Source organism: Vipera berus (genome assembly GCF_964194415.1).
Source record: "Vipera berus genome assembly, chromosome: 1".
Classification (NCBI taxonomy): domain Eukaryota; kingdom Metazoa; phylum Chordata; class Lepidosauria; order Squamata; family Viperidae; genus Vipera; species Vipera berus.
The window spans coordinates 43,838,633-43,854,691 of record NC_138202.1 but is presented as its reverse complement, the minus strand read 5'-3'; the positions used below and the strand labels follow the sequence as shown (position 1 = coordinate 43,854,691).

At 38.0% G+C, this 16,059-nt stretch overlaps 1 protein-coding gene across 5 annotated transcripts in view; it reads right to left on the bottom strand.

Moving 5' to 3' along the window:
* Positions 1–280: 280 nt before the first annotated feature.
* The window catches only part of EFCAB11 (EF-hand calcium binding domain 11), a 49,492-nt gene continuing 33,713 nt past the window's right edge, over positions 281–16,059 (bottom strand). For 4 of the 5 annotated variants that reach the window (XM_081313671.1, XM_081313674.1, XM_081313675.1 and 1 more), the window contains one exon: positions 281–648. In XM_081313671.1, the coding sequence (XP_081169797.1) occupies positions 555–648 (94 nt within the window). In that variant the 3' untranslated portion in view covers positions 281–554. Of the gene's footprint in view, positions 649–13,360; positions 14,484–16,059 lie in introns of those variants that run through there. The other variant, XM_081313673.1, reaches the window with a different exon arrangement.

Here is a 16,059-nt window from a genome sequence, read left to right as displayed (position 1 = left end):
GAGCATTCACCGCTTCTGGAGGCAGGTTGTTCCACTGATTAATTGTTCTGTCAAGAGCTTTCTTAGCTCTTTCCTATTATTATTCTACTGGCTGCCCAGGTTTTGCAGGCAAGAAGTCTGTTCTGAATCCCATTGTTTCCTCTTTACAAAACACCCAGAACCAATCCCACTTCCACATTATCTGAACTCAGAATAGGAAAACCGGATTTAGTTTGTCCAGATTGTGGTTGGCCTGTAATGGGCATGACAGAACTCTGGGAATGAAGTGTTCAAACAAAGTGGGTTTTTTATTTAATTAAGCAGTTTTTCATTGTTTTTCTTTTTTCATGTTCATGCAGTTCATCAGCTGTATCAATTAATTTTGCATAAATATTGAGGAAGAGGAACCAAAACTAAAGAAGTAATTAAAGAAAATCAATACATGTCATGGAGGTTTGAAAGGACAGGATTGCTTTGTTTCCTCGGATCCTGTGTAGATTTGCTAAGACTGAAGAAAAATGTTTTGCAGCTTTTGGAAATGGTAGTTCTTTTGCAGGTTTATAACAAATTGCACTTCAGGTAAGATGAGACAAATTTTCTTGTCCATACTTCATCGCCGATTCAAATTCATTGAAGCTAATATGGCCATCAGAATCCTGATCAACCTCCCTATAAAAGAAAAAACATTTTGGTACTTTAATTAATGAAATAAATCTATATTTTATAGCATGAAAGTATGCAAATGTGCAAAAGGACTTTTACAATAAAACTCCCTTTCCTTTCGTCCACAGTATGTCTTTGAATCTATTCCAAATTGCTGGCAGTGAAGAGGAATTCATTCTCCCAGAATTTCCAATTCAAGGTAGATGGATACTTTCCGATAAAAACTACCAGCATGAATCCTATAGTGTTAAGAATACAGTGTGCTATGTACATTGTTAAATGCTCAGGTAATGAATATATTATCTAAACCAGGGGTGTCAAACTGCCAGCCCATGGGCCGGACGTGTCACGACGAAAACGTGCCCACCCCATTGCTGGCAATAGGGGAAAAGCTCCAATACGTCGTGGGACATCACGTGATGTCGAGAGTTTGACATGTCTGACCTAAACTCAGAACAGTGCATACATTTGCAACTTTTAAATGTATCTCTGCATATAGTATACTGTATAGCCAGTTAATTAATAAAATAAATAAATAAATAAATAAATAAATAAATAAATAAATAAATAAATAAATAAATAAATAAATAAAAATTATGTAGAAATATCTAAAAACTGAACACCTGAAAGCAAAGACTGTTCATGCAGTCTTTGGAAGCTACTTTAGGGGGTCTTAAAATACTTTTTTTTAACCCTGCCTTTATTATTTTTATAAATAACTCAAGGTGGTAAATATATTTAATACTCGTGAATGAAGACAAATATACGTGTCCCTGGATAATATTGCAGGATCCAATCTGAGTCAATCGCTGGAATAAAAGGCTTATTCTTCCAAGCTTTCAGGCTTGCACTGAAAGGGAACTTCTCTCTCTCCAGAACGTATGCACTGGGTTGTGCTACGCATTGTATTTATATGGTGCCTGGCTGTGTGTGGCTTTTACTTGTTAATTAGGGTGTTGATGGCCAGCTATTAACTCATTAGTTGTTGTTTCCTTGTGCATCCTGTCCTTGATTCCTAAGTAAAGGTAAAGGTAAAGGTTCCCCCACACATGTGTGCTAGTCGTTTCCAACTCTAGGGGCCGGTGCTCATCTCCGTTTCAAAGCCGAAGAGCCAGCGCTTGTCCAAGGACGTCTCCGTGGTCATGTGGCCGGCATGACTAGACGCCAAAGGCGCACAGAACGCTGTTACCTTCCCACCATAGTGGTCCCTATTTTTCTACTTGCATTTTTACGTGCTTTTGAACTGCTAGGTTGGCAGAAGCTGGGACGAGTAACAGGCGCTCACTCTGTTACGCGGCACTCGGGATTCGACCCACCAAACTGCCGACCTTCTGATCGACAAGCTCAGCGTCCTAACCCACTGAGCCACCGCGTCCCTTTGATTCCTAAGTACCTGGTGGCAAATCAGCACTCCTACTGACAAGGCTTCAATAATTTCTCTGGCTATTTTTGTTCCTGAGAAATTGAATGCATGTTCATTGCAATCTGAGGCTACCAATGAGTTCAGGACCCCTTGTTTAACTGCTCAGTCATTTTCTTGCAAACATTAACTCCCTCCCCGTTTGTCCTACATAGTCACAGGTGCAATCCATGCAGGGAGTTGGTAAATTATATTAGAAGTTTCTCCCATCTCCAAACAATCTTTTTAGTGAACTAAGGGCTGACGATGTATTCATAAAATAAAGATTATACACTGCTGAATATAAAGTTATTTGACTTGAGGGGTCCTTGGTGTTCTCTGAAAACAACTCTCACGGTTGTTTTCTTGCAGATGTTTCATTACCCAAACGCTGGTAGGGAGTTGGGTTTGCTCTCAATTTATATCCTAGTAGTGACTTGCCTTCTCAGTGTTGGAGGGAGAGGTCTTGGGGTTTTTTTGGTTGAGCTGTTTATTGTTTGGCAGATCCTTGATTGGGGTATTGTCTACTTTTGGTCATTGGTTTGATGTTGATCATGGTGTTAATCTCTGGTCATCTAGGTGTTGATTGCTGGTGGAGAGTTGTTTTGGTCTTCTTGTTCCTTTTTTGGCTTTTTGATCATCTCCTTTGAATGCTGTGTAGATGCTATTTATCCCTGCGTGCCAGTTGATAGCCGATTTGTCAGATTGCCAGGCTTCCAGTATTTCTAGTGTTTTTTATCTATCATGGTTACAGTTCCCCAGTTTTCCATAGTTTTCATCTATCAGTTATTTGACTATTTTCTACTACGATTTTTAATTGCTATATTGACAGTGGCCAGTAAAAGTCAAAATAGATCAGCAGCAGGACAGAAGCAGAGCCAACAGAGGCACCAATTCACATATTTTATCTTTTTTGGTGTGCCATACTGTAAGCAGAAAAGCAACACTATTGTCAATCACTTGATTTCAAGTATATTCCTTTTTTTAAACAATAAAAATAATAATTAAGTTTTCTTCTGTACAGGTAGCCCTCAGGTTATGACCACTTGTTCAGTGACCATTCAAAATTATAGTGCTGGAAAAAATGGACTACCAGTGCCAGAAATTATGGCCATTGCAGAGTCCCTGCAGTCAACGTAGAACAAAATTGGAAGCCTTATTCCCCTACCATTAGGTAAATGGCTGTCTCTAATGATCGTTTTTATATGCTGTTAAGTCTTGCTAATTATTAGAAACACAATGCAGAATTAGATGGAATTTTGCATTGATCTAGCAAAGGTTAAATAATACGGATAAATAAAAACAGTGAATCAATAGAACGTGTCTTAATAATTACAACTATTCACCTTGTAAGCTACTCTACTTTGCTCATTCTTGACTGTTTGTGAAACCAATTATTTTGTTGTTGCTGTGTATTTTTATTTTTCATTCTGAATTATTATGTTGATGTTTGTAACTGTATTCATTACCCAGAGTATGTGCTTCAAACAAACAGCCATATAAATTAAATAAAATATCAATAAATAAACAATTAGAATTTGTGAGTTTCCAAGTATTATCTAGTTCAAATGACTATAATGAAAATGACGTTTCACTTAAATGTATTTTTGAAGTAGGAGAATATCTCTTTGATTCAGTAAATAGAAATCAATAGACTAGAATAACTGCTGTTTTTTATACATCAACCTTTCCTAATAATTTTTAAAACTATTTATTTTTTTTCATTCAGCACCTAAGGCTAATTTTTTGCTAGAATGGTAGAGGTAATTAGTACACAACTTAACTCAATGCAGTATATAAATTACTCTCTTATTATTTTAGGTAATTTAAAGCATCCTGAAACACTTCCCATCCTCCTGGCTGCATAAAGCCACCTCTCCAACTGGAATTTTAAAATCTGTGTATTGTCTAAACAGCATAAAGAATTACTTTTGGTATGCTGTCTCCAGTTTCTTGATTAATTAAAAGGCATATATTATAAATGTTGCAATTGTGCCCCCTCCAATTAATAAACACTGTTTCTAATGCAACACATTCTCTCACTCAGTTTTCAGTGTTCTATTTCCAGATAACATTTTGGATATTTGAGACATTTCTTTAGCTGCTGATCTACGGAATAATTCACTGGTACCTGGAAATCAGAGTCAGGGATTGGCAGCAACAGAACAAGAGTATTTTATACCTAGAGAATGGATCCCAGAATTTGCCAACCACCAAGTCTTGGTGGAGCTTTGGCGGAGCAGTGGGCTAATGCCTCCTTAAGTAACACCAGCTGCCTGCAATTAGTGCAGGTTCGCATCCCACCAGGCTCAAGGTTGACTCAGCCTTCCATCCTTCCGAGGTAGGTAAAATGAGGACCCAGATTGTTGGGGGCAAGTAAGCTGACTTTGTAATAATGCCGCTTGGGGTGTGTGTGAAAGCCCTAATAAGCAGGCATATACATAGAATGAAGGCTACTGCTAAGCTTGTAAGCCGCCCTGAGTCTTCAGAGAAGGGCGGGATATAAATGGAATTTAAAAAAAAAGTCAGATAATTGGTTACCAAACCCAGAATTGTCAGATGAAAGCAGTTTTAAGCATGAATCTTCCCCAGCCCTATTTGGAGAAACTGGAGAATTCATAACTGTAATTTTCTCCCTGCACAGTTGCAGTTGATCTGTACATTACGGAACACATTCAACTTGCAACCATCATTTTAGTTGTTTTCATTCACTGGACAGAACAAAAACCATTGCATCTAATGGTTGCTGTGTTTTAGCACCACTGGCAGTAGGATGCATTTTGTACCCTTCCTCTATGCTGTAATGATCACAAAACGTGTATTAGCTGCTAATTGTGTCCCCCATTCTATTTAACATTTGCATGAAGACACTGGATGTTTATCATCAGGAATTATGGGGGTGTTGGGGGAGGCTGGACTAGAAGACCTCCAAGGTCCTTTCCAGCTCTGTTCTATTCTGTTTTATTCATCTCTTCACACCTACTGGAAGCATCTTCTTCTCTTCTGAATCTCACTTGTTAATTAAACAAGCCAAAAGTATAAACCACAATTTGAAACTGGATTGTTTGGATAAAACATGGTAAAGATATCAGTTTCACCTTATTTCCATGTAAAAAATCATGGTCAGTTGAAAACAAGAAAATTACTTTCATCCCTCCTCTCAGTCGTGCCATGATTGCAAGATTCATTCATGGAGCAACAAGTCACCTATTCTTTCAGTCAGAATAAAAACTGCATTATTAGATCAGTACAAGGAGGGTCTATGGATATCCACTGGCTGTTTGTCCTGGGACTGCCTCCGGACATGATACCAATAGCTGCTGTCATCTTATAAAAAGGTAAAAGGTAAAGGTTCCCCCGCACATGCGTGCTAGTCGTTTCCGACTCTAGGGGCCGGTGCTCATCTCCGTTTCAAAGCCGAAGAGCCAGCGCTTGTCTGAGGACGTCTCCGTGGTCATGTGGCCGGCATGACTAGATGCCAAAGGCGCACGGAACGCTGTTACCTTCCCACCGTAGTGGTCCCTATTTTTCTACTTGCATTTTTACGTGCTTTCGAACTGCTAGGTTGGCAGAAGCTGGGACGAGTAACAGGCGCTCACTCTGCTACGCGGCACTCGGGATTCGACCCGCCAAACTGCCGACCTTCTGATCTTATACTACTCAGCATATTGACTTTCCTAGGATTTTTAACTGGTAATATTAGTCCATGGATAAAAATTAAAATATTTCTTTTCTTCCTGAAGGAGATTTTTAGAATCTTAAAACTATAGGTGACAGTATTGTAAAATTACAACTGTGCCATTTGGCATTATAATACAACTATTTCCTGGAATGTTAGGGAAGAAGATAATGTTAAAAGGTCATCTATTTCCACTGCTCTTTCAACCAGATGAAAAGGCTGACAAACGTACAATCCTTTTTCTACTTGATAAAGGGACATTTTGCTGGCTACTATTATTTCATCAGCAAATACTGATGATCCCTTTGAACTATCAGCAAAGAATAAAACAAATAAGGCAATAGTGTTGATTAATTAGAGATACTGAACTGATGGCTTGCTAAATTAGAATATTATTATTGTTTTCTTTTCCTCGGACCCTATAGGTCCTTATAATTTTCAGGAAAACTCACACTATTTGTCACATAGGCAGAAAAGATGGATCCTTTTGTCTGATCTACCTAGAAACCTGAGATTTGCTTGATTTCTGAAGGATACCCAGGAAGTTTCTCAAGGCATTAATAGTCTATTTTGTCAAAAGTCTAGTTGGCCTTTGGAACATGTAGTCAAAACAAACTGATTTTACTGCCTGAAATTTGTAAGGATCTAGATGAATTAAAACAGATTTAGATGCAATGCCAGCAAGAGAAAGTATGGATGCAGAAGCCAAAATATTCCAATAGATTTTACCATTAGTCCTAAATATAATATAACTTCTCTATGCAGAAAAGGATCACAATCTGGGATCTCTCTTGGACTCATAGCTTCTGCTAGAAAAGCAAATCGAGGCTATGGCCAGGAGAGCCTTTGGACTAGAAAGGGCCACAATATCTATTGTGGCAGTGGTGGGATTCAGCCAGTTCACACAGGTTCGGTAGAACTGGTAGCTAATTTTTTGTTGTCTTCAGCGAACCGGCTGATGCCCTAGCCCAGGGGTAGGCAACCTTGGCTCTTTTATGACTCGTGGACTTCAACTCCCAGAATTCCTGACCACAGAACAGACTTCCGGAAGTGGCGCCCACGCAAACAACTGGTTGTTCAGGTATTTGAATTCCACCACTGTATTGTGGCCACTTCTACTCCAGGAGGCTCTTTTGACAGTCACTATACCTTTGACGCGGTGGCTCAGTGGGTTAAGACGCTGAGCTTGTCGATCAGAAGGTCGGCAGTTTGGCGGGTCGAATCCCGAGTGCCGCGTAGCAGAGTGAGCGCCTGCTACTCGTCCCAGCTTCTGCCAACCTAGCAGTTCGAAAGCATGTAAAAATGCAAGTAGAAAAATAGGGACCACTACGGTGGGAAGGTAACAGCGTTCCGTGCGCCTTTGGCGTCCAGTCATGCCGGCCACATGACCACGGAGACGTCCTCGGACAAGCGCTGGCTCTTCGGCTTTGAAACGGAGATGAGCACCGGCCCCTAGAGTCGGCAACGACTAGCACGCATGTGCGGGGGAACCTTTACCTTTACCTTTATACCTTTGACACTTTATGCTGAACATACCACAACTTATCTTATGCTAAACACACCACAACTCATTCTATATAGGGCTGCCTTTAAGTTCCCTTTAGAAGATACAGTTGGTCCTGAATGCAGAGCATGAGTACTAACAGGCATGCCACTATTCACCCATATAGCACTACTGTTTTGGGAGTTACACCGGTTTCCAGTTGACTTCAAAGTACAATTCCAGGTGTTTGGTTGTCACTTTTAAATGTCAGGACCTAGGTATCTTTGAGACACTTTCTCTGAGTGGAACCTGCCTGTCCAGTAAGATCTATGATGTAAGGCATTGCAGGGTGCCAACTCTAGGAGAATGTTCTCAACAAAAGCAGGGTGAATCCCTTCTCCAAGAACAGCATTCTACTGGAGATAGGGGGGAAGCAACAGCATGGTATCCTTGCTTTGTTGCAGAAGAATATCATTTGCAAGCAGACAAATTTTTCAGTCTCCATCAGCTCTCCGTCCAGGTGAAAAGTGTTTGGGTGCCTATGGGGCGCTTAGAAATGGAGTGATTTGCTCTGTTTCCAAGCGCCCCATAGGCATCCAAACACTTTTCATCCAGAGGGAGACTGGAAGCTTCATCTGCTTGCAAATGGGGCGTTTGGAAATGGAGCGAGTAGTTTGCTCCATTTCCAAGCACCTGATATGAATACAAATGAAGCTTTCAATCTCCGTCAGGTTTCCATCTTGGCGAAGTGTTCCAGTGGTTGCGGAAAGGAGTTTGGGGGGAAAGGAGCAGGAAACAGGCACCGCAAACACTTTTTGCACCGAGAATGAAAGAATCTGGGGTCTGTGATCTTGTGAGAGTTCAGGCACGTATTCTCTGCAAAACAGGATGGATGCCTGAACTCACACAGTATTACGGAACACAGTATTCCATCCTCTCCCTCAAAGGCAAAAAAACTGCAGCGGACAGGAGACAGATCTTTGCAAGGTAAGTGAATCCAGTGTGGCAGGAAGGGAGGGGGAAGCAGTTGTGGGAAGCAGGGGGGGGGAATAGGGTAAATGTTGCAGAGCCTCTGCAGTCGTTTCATAAGGGCAAACAACTGCCATGGTGCTGCAACATTTGTAATTTCGGGACTTGCTCGTAAACACTAGGGGGTCCTTATCGTGTAACTTGAAACGGGCGCTAAGAGAACACTCGTAACTTGGGGATTACCTGTACCAGGATTATGGAAATTGGAAGTACAACAATGTTTAACACTAAATAAGAATTGGGAAAAACTATACTATACTATAACTATACCAGCTTATAATTTTACAATATTTAAAACAGACATATAGCAATAGCACTTTAGACTTATATACCTCTTCATAGTACTTTACAGCTCTCTCTGAGTGGTTTACACAGCCCACAACAATCTGGATCCTTGAAAGGATGGAAGATTGAGTCAACCTTGTGCCCTGTCAGGATCAAACTCCAGGCTGTGGGTGGAGTTAGCGTGGATTGAGAAATTATAAAATGCATCTTTCTACAAGTTTAAACTGCAAGCTGTTATTGCAGGACTACTGAATTGTCAAACTGACTGAACACTTTCTCCAAGAAGAGCTGCTGGGGGAATGAAATGACCCACCAGCTGATGTTTCAAGAATGGCAGCTTGTTCAGTAATTTATCTTTTTCTCTAATAAATCAGCCACTCTTATCTATTTCTAATACTTGTTCCTTTATTGATGAGGCTCCTACATTGCTCTCCAATTTAGTCAGATACATGAGTATTAATTTCACTTTTAAAAATTCATGTAAATTCATGTAAAGAAAACTAAATAAATATTTAACAAATGTGGAACAACTATAAAAAAGATTATGGTTTTGTAGAATAATATAGTATAGACCTAATAATATTGAACTGTTATTTTGAGAAATGAAACTGTCAAAAAAAAAACATTTTAATAGCAATAATATCATCAAGATCTGTAGATACTTACTCTCTAAAATAGTCTGAAGTGCTCTCCAGTTTTCAATGACAAGCTAATTTTAAATGATGGGATTAAATAAGAAAGGCAATATATTGTACTCAAGAAAAGGGTTCAAAGATTAAATAGAAGTGGTTCCTTTTTAATAGGATCCAAATTCAATGTGTTTAATGAAAGCAATATTTTATTATTTCTGGGCAATCAGTTTAAAGAAAAATAAGATGTAAGAAAACCATTCTCATTAATAAGGATACTCATAAACATTTTCAATATAAACACTCATGTGCATATAAGTCTTCTATTAAATTACAGGTAGACTCAACCTATAACCTTAATGGTGCCTGCCCATTACGGTTGTATGTCATAATGATTGTAAAATGGTTGATCACATGATCAATCCAATTTTATGACATTTTTGGCAAATCACTGTGATTGTTAAGTGTATCCGCAGTCGTAAAACAAACCAATGATTTGCTATGGGCATGGTTTTGTCCAAACCTTAAAGTGCTGATTTTCAACAAAATCATAGTAAAATACAATCACATGATTGTGGGATGCTGTGAATAGCTGCAAATGCAGCCATGTTGCCAAACACCTGAAGCTTGGTCATGTGACCACAGAGGGGGCTTGAATGTCGAACTGAGAATTCAGGTCACAAGTCCCCTTTTTAGGATTAATTGTAACTTTGAACGGTTGCTGACAGGTCATAAGTCGAAGACTGCCTATGAGATGAAACCATTTGGTCACCACATACACATAGTGACACTATGTTCCGCACATGTGAAATGATCCTAAAAGTCATTAAATCTTTACTGAAAACCAAAAAGATGCCTATAGTTTTTAAATGTAAAAAAATTTAGTTCAACTAGTTAACTAAGTCAGTTAAAATGTTAATCTGTGTAGTTAAAATGTTTTTAACATTTGATCCTGATTAGTCCTAAAATAGCAGAGAATGGCAGAGGGATGGGTATTTCCACAATTGCCCTATCTCTAATGACTAAAAATCTGCCCCTTTATGATAATGTGACCACACCAAGACTTCTGCTGAAGGGCATAGCCTTTGGCTTTAAAAAAGTTTCCTAATACCAAATCAGAAGGTGAAAGTAGGTGTGGTCTTACTATAAATCCTTAGAAAGACCTCACTTGGAATACTGCATCCAGTTTTGGCCACATTACAAAAAAGATGTTGAGTGCAAAGAAGAGCAACTAAGATGATTAAAGGCCTGGAGACAAAAACATTGCTGCAGGATTTGGGTTTGGCTAGTCTAGAGAAAAGAAGAGCTAGGAGTGACATGATAGCAACATTCCAATATATGAGGGGCTACCACAAAGGGTGTGTGTGTGTGTGTCAGCCTATTTTCCAAAGCACCAGAAGGCAAGACAAGAAACAATGGATGGAAACTAATCAAGGAGAGAAGCCACCTAAGGAGAAACTAAGGAGAAACTTAGAACTAAGGAGAAACTTCCTTAACAGTGAGGACAATTAACTAGTGGAACAATCTGACTTCAGAAGTTGTGGGTGCTTCATCACTGGAGGTTTTTAAGAAAAGATTGGATAGCCACCTATCTGAAAGGGTATAGGGTCTCCTGCTTGAGTAGGGGGTTGGACTAGAAGACCTCCAAGATCCTTTCCAGCTCTATTTTTATTGAGATATTGGACTGTTGCCAAATTAAAGCTGTACTGCATCTTCATCCAATCTGGAGTCCAGATTGGAACATATCCCATAATTGTCCATATAATAAATTTACAGGACAATTCTTTTCCAATTTAACACCAAACAGAATTATTATGAAAGTTCACCCTCTTGACTCTCTGATCTTCAGCAAGATCTGCCATGGGACCAATTTGCAATCTTGTAGAATCTCTCTTTAAAACAATTTATTTTACAAGTACTTGTGTGCAAATACTGTACATATCTCAGCTTTCTGGAGGGCCCTATTAAAGCATTAGTAGAAATAACATATTGTTTGAAAATAGCACATTTTAGAATAGAACAAACCTCAGGACTACAGACTCAGTTTCTCTTGTTCTAAAAGCATGGGTCAGTTTTGTGATACTTGTATGTATTGTGGCAAATGTCTCAGATCATGAAACTTGTTCCTGTTCTTAAAATTTGCAATGTTCATTGTTAATTGTATTTTTTTATTAATTTAGCAGAGGGGAATAATTTTATGATAGTTATTTTGATATCAATGAGACCTTATGCAACATTAAACTTTTCCATTTTTTACAATCATTTTACTGCTGCCTCATTTTTTAAACTATAAAATCGTAATTTGTTTATACCACTCAACCAACCAACAACATTTCTTAGTCCTTCATGCACATATCCAGCACTTTTTTCATCCTGTGATCAAAGATCAAGAAACATGCATTTCTTCATGTATCCTTTCCTTCTAATAACATACTTGAGGACCATCTTAACTCCAAAATGATAAGAAAATACGGTTCTCTAATTCTTGTAAAACCAATCTTGCCACTACATTATTTTGCAGATATTCAAAGCAGAAGAGGGCTACTATACTGAATCTTCTTGTATCCTGGTTTCCACATCCTCCAATGTTAATGATTTATAAGATCAACTACTCCTGTGGAAGTGATATTATTAATTGCACTAAATTATTGCTTTAAACATTGATCCTAGAAAACTGCTAACAAAGAATATAACACTGGGTAGAAAATTACATTCCTTCTAACATTTGTTGCTACAATGAATATTAGAATCAAGCTATAGAAATATACTTTATAAAACAAAATGCTACATTTATAGTCATTAACAAAAACCATTATTTAGGAGGTCAAAATAGAGTTGCTCACATCTAGATTTTCTTAGAGTATATTATTTCTTTCCCCCAATGAGTGATCCCCCTTAACTGTTTAAATATAAAAACACTTAAAAGGTTTCAGACTGCTAGATAATATAGACTGCTATCATAACTGTCCTCTTAATAAGAACAGATGGAGCAACAGAACTTTATATTCAGCATATGCAATTGCACAATATATGCAGCTTTTAAAAGACTGATGTGCTCTAATGTTTATTAACAGAAGAATGTGCTTCATAGCTACAAATCAGAAAATAGAAATTGTACTATAGTAATCTATACTTTCAACATCTGCTTAATTATTGGTTAAATTATGTCAGCTTTGTTCTCAATACAGCAGTAAGAGACAAATACAAATGTATGGATGCTTTTGCTCTATTAAAATAAAGCATACCCACTCCAGCTTTTTCAAATTCCATTAATTTCATTAGAAAGAAAAGGATATTCTGGGCACTTTCTCACAAAAATCTAAATAATTTAATAAGAGTTAGGATTTCTCGGGATCCTCTTTGTAAGTGTACTCATTAAAATATTCAGCTTTACAAAACAGATTCATTCTCTTTTGATGTACAGGTAAAAACTCATTACGGGCAGGATCATGTGAAATTTGAGCGGGCCACGAACAAGGAGTATATATCGGAGGTGGTGACCCTTTGAGAGCTGTACGCAACGAAATTTCATTGTGATGTATGCCGATTGGTGTACATTCAAAGTGACAATAAAGTTATCATTATCAAAAGCAAAATACCTTCAATGGCAACTATCATAATTTATGGGCTGCATCAACCCAAGGATAATATCATAATTAGGTGATAGCAGTGCTCTATAGCATAAGGTATATGATAGCAGTGCTCTATACTGCGTTACTGAGGCTACATTTGAAATACTGTGTCCAGTAATACAAAATGATGCTGAGGCCCCAGAAAGAGTGTAGAGAGGAGCAACTGAGGAAAGACATGATAGCAGTCTTCCAATATTGGAAAGGGCTACCACAGAGATGAGAGCATCAGTTTATTCTCCATAGCAACTAAGGGTAGAACGAGAAGCAATGACTGGAAGCTTATCAGAAGGAGGTCCAACCTGGAAATAAGGATGAATTTCTTTACAGTGAGAACTGTTAAGCAGTGGAACAGCTTGATTCCCAGGAGGTTTTCAACAAAAAAATTAGACAACCATTTGTCTGAGATGGTATGAGGACTCCTGCATTGGGCACAGGATTGAATTAGCTATTTGTGAACTTACAAGTTCATTTTGGCTTGGTTTCATTTGAAACCATTTGAAAGAACAAATTTCTTTCAGTGAAGCTGGTGGAGCTTTTATTATGAGAAACGAATACATAAAGTGTAAACTTTAACTAAGCATGTTTATTTTTATACATCCTATCTTTCATTCAACTGCTGTTATTTAAAACAAATTTATATTGTTTAAAACTATCACTTTTCAGGGAGATATTGGCAATATCTTTTTTTACCACAAACTGACCCTAATAGTTAGGAATATCATCTTAAACCCTGAATATCTTACTTACTGCTAAAAACTGATTTACCATCTGTGAAAATGCCTACTGTTGATGCTAAGTAGATGCTAAGCAATTTTATATTAGCATAAAACCATGTGAAAGAGATATTTTATAACTGTACAAACAAAACTTCTACAAATTCAAATCAATACATTTTAACATCAAAGCAAGAATATAGTCAATAATAATACACACACGTATTTTCAATTTACAATATTTATATCTTTCATAGTTTCTCATAATGTGAGAAATAGGTGGTTAATTATTACTTTTCGTTATCAGAGTGTTTTATAAAATCATACCGAAAAAAGTATTTTTCTTTAATTTTCTTCATCTTTCAATTTATATGTTAATTTTTCCATTATCACACTAGACTAGACCAATACGTTATCATACCAATTTTTCTTATATGCCCCTTCTAGATGTTTCCAATATTTTTCTAGATTCGATTTGTATTATGTGTGTGTATCCGTATACACACACACACACACACACACACTAAAATGTTGTGTCTGTAAGGTTTAACTGGACAAAACAGTAAATCATAGGGCAACAATTTCTGAACCAAGGCACTCCAAATGGGCTTACTGAATGCACCCCAAATCCAGCAACCATTACTCCCGTGGGATTCAAATTTGGCAAATTTGTGATTGCTTCAGTGCTGCTGCGCCACCACCAGGAGATTCGATACACATGTCTCACCCTAGCCATCCAGAGGCTGAGTAAACTAGCCCCTTCTCTGACTAGTGGAGATCAGGTAAACTGGTCCCACCCTAGCCCTCGGGGAGCTGGGTAGATTGGTCCCCCCCATTAGCTGCTGAAGGACAGTCTTTTGCAGTCAAGCCAGCAGGCAGTCAGAAGTTGGAAGTTGCTCCTGCTCCCACTGCTTATTGGCCTTGGTCATTCTGTTGCTCTGTTCAGGCAAGGAAATATCTCTGAAATGATGGTTCAGTGGGTCACAGGTTCTCTGTTCAGAAAGGTAAAAGGCATAAATGATTTCTCTATGCTTTAATTAGCAATTAAAGCAATTTCCTGAGATATCATATTCTAAAATTTATTAAATTTTGACTTGTAATGGAATGTATGAATGACCTTGGGGAAAGAGAGGAGATACAGCCTAAGAAATAATCAGTCAAGAAAGGCAGAAGTACATTGCTGGAGATTATGAACAAGTGTGTTTTATTCATATATACAAAATAGTAGCCAGTTTGTATCATCTACTGAAGAAAATAAATTTTAATTTGCGGATGGTTCTCTAAATAGCTTTCCCTTTATACAAAGGAAGATAAAATACAATGTCCCATAAATAATATAATAAAATAAATAAGATGCTCTCATTCAGAGCATCACAAACACTAAAAAGAAAATGTTTCACTTCTGAATTTGACACTGATTGCTATCTCTTCTCTAACAATATTTCCACAGAATGAAAGCAAATGCCTGATGAGCATCAGCATTTTAAAAAAGGTATATTATAAACCAAACTAACTATATTTGACTAAGTGAAAACATAACCTTTTGGTCTACATTTTATTATTCCATTACTTAAATGTTTCTTTTTGCAATTTTATTTTCATCCATGACTGAAAACGTTTTAAACCTCAGGATCAAAACCAAATTCCATTTCTGAATGAACAATGTAAATAAGATACAACAATAAAAGCAGACAGTCAATCAATATTGTCAACAAGGAGACTATATTCTTTGAAATAAAAATGTGAGGTATTTGTTCAGTTGAGTTTTCTTGCTGGTTTCATTCATATACCTAGCAACATGGCTACCAGAAAATAAACTAACAGTGATATTTTGATACTTGAAATAAGTTGAAAAGCTGTACCAAAGATGCTTTTCCAAAAGACAATTGGACTTTTTTGGGGGGGTTTTCCCCTTGATAATGTTTTTCTTCTCATCCAAGAAGCTTACTCCCCACCATCCAGTTAGAATTGTAGAAGCAGTTTCTTGGACTAGAAGTTAAATGTTTTCAAGGACACACACCACCACCACTAGCCACCAAAAGTCCAGTTGCCTTTTGGAAAAGCACCTTTGGGACAATCATGACCTGGATGATTGAGAATCTCCACAGATATACATACTATGTATATGTACTGCAAAGCTGTTGTGTTTTATTTTCAGTACTGACTCTTGACTCAGATTAATTTCACTTACAGATTTCAATCCCTGGAACTCTGAAGGGAGATAGAAAACCATCCTGAAATAACTGCTAAAATAAACCAAGTTTGAATTAGAAATGAGGAGTCCATAGCCCTGTTTAGGTATTATCCAATTCTCCTTTTTAATGCTAACTGTAGTAGGCAAAGCCTTCCCGGAACCCCTTGTGACTATGCTCGTCCAATACTCCAGCACAGTACTACACGCCCTCAGGGGTTCCCCACTCTCCTGGGTGCGACCCGCCTGCACCACATCCAATCTCGATGACGGGCCCAACCACTGGGCCTCTGAGAGATGGCCGGGCAGGGTCCTCCAGCATAAGCCCAACAAGAGGCCCCTGATTAAGTTCTTAGTTAAGTTTTTTGTGGGGTTAG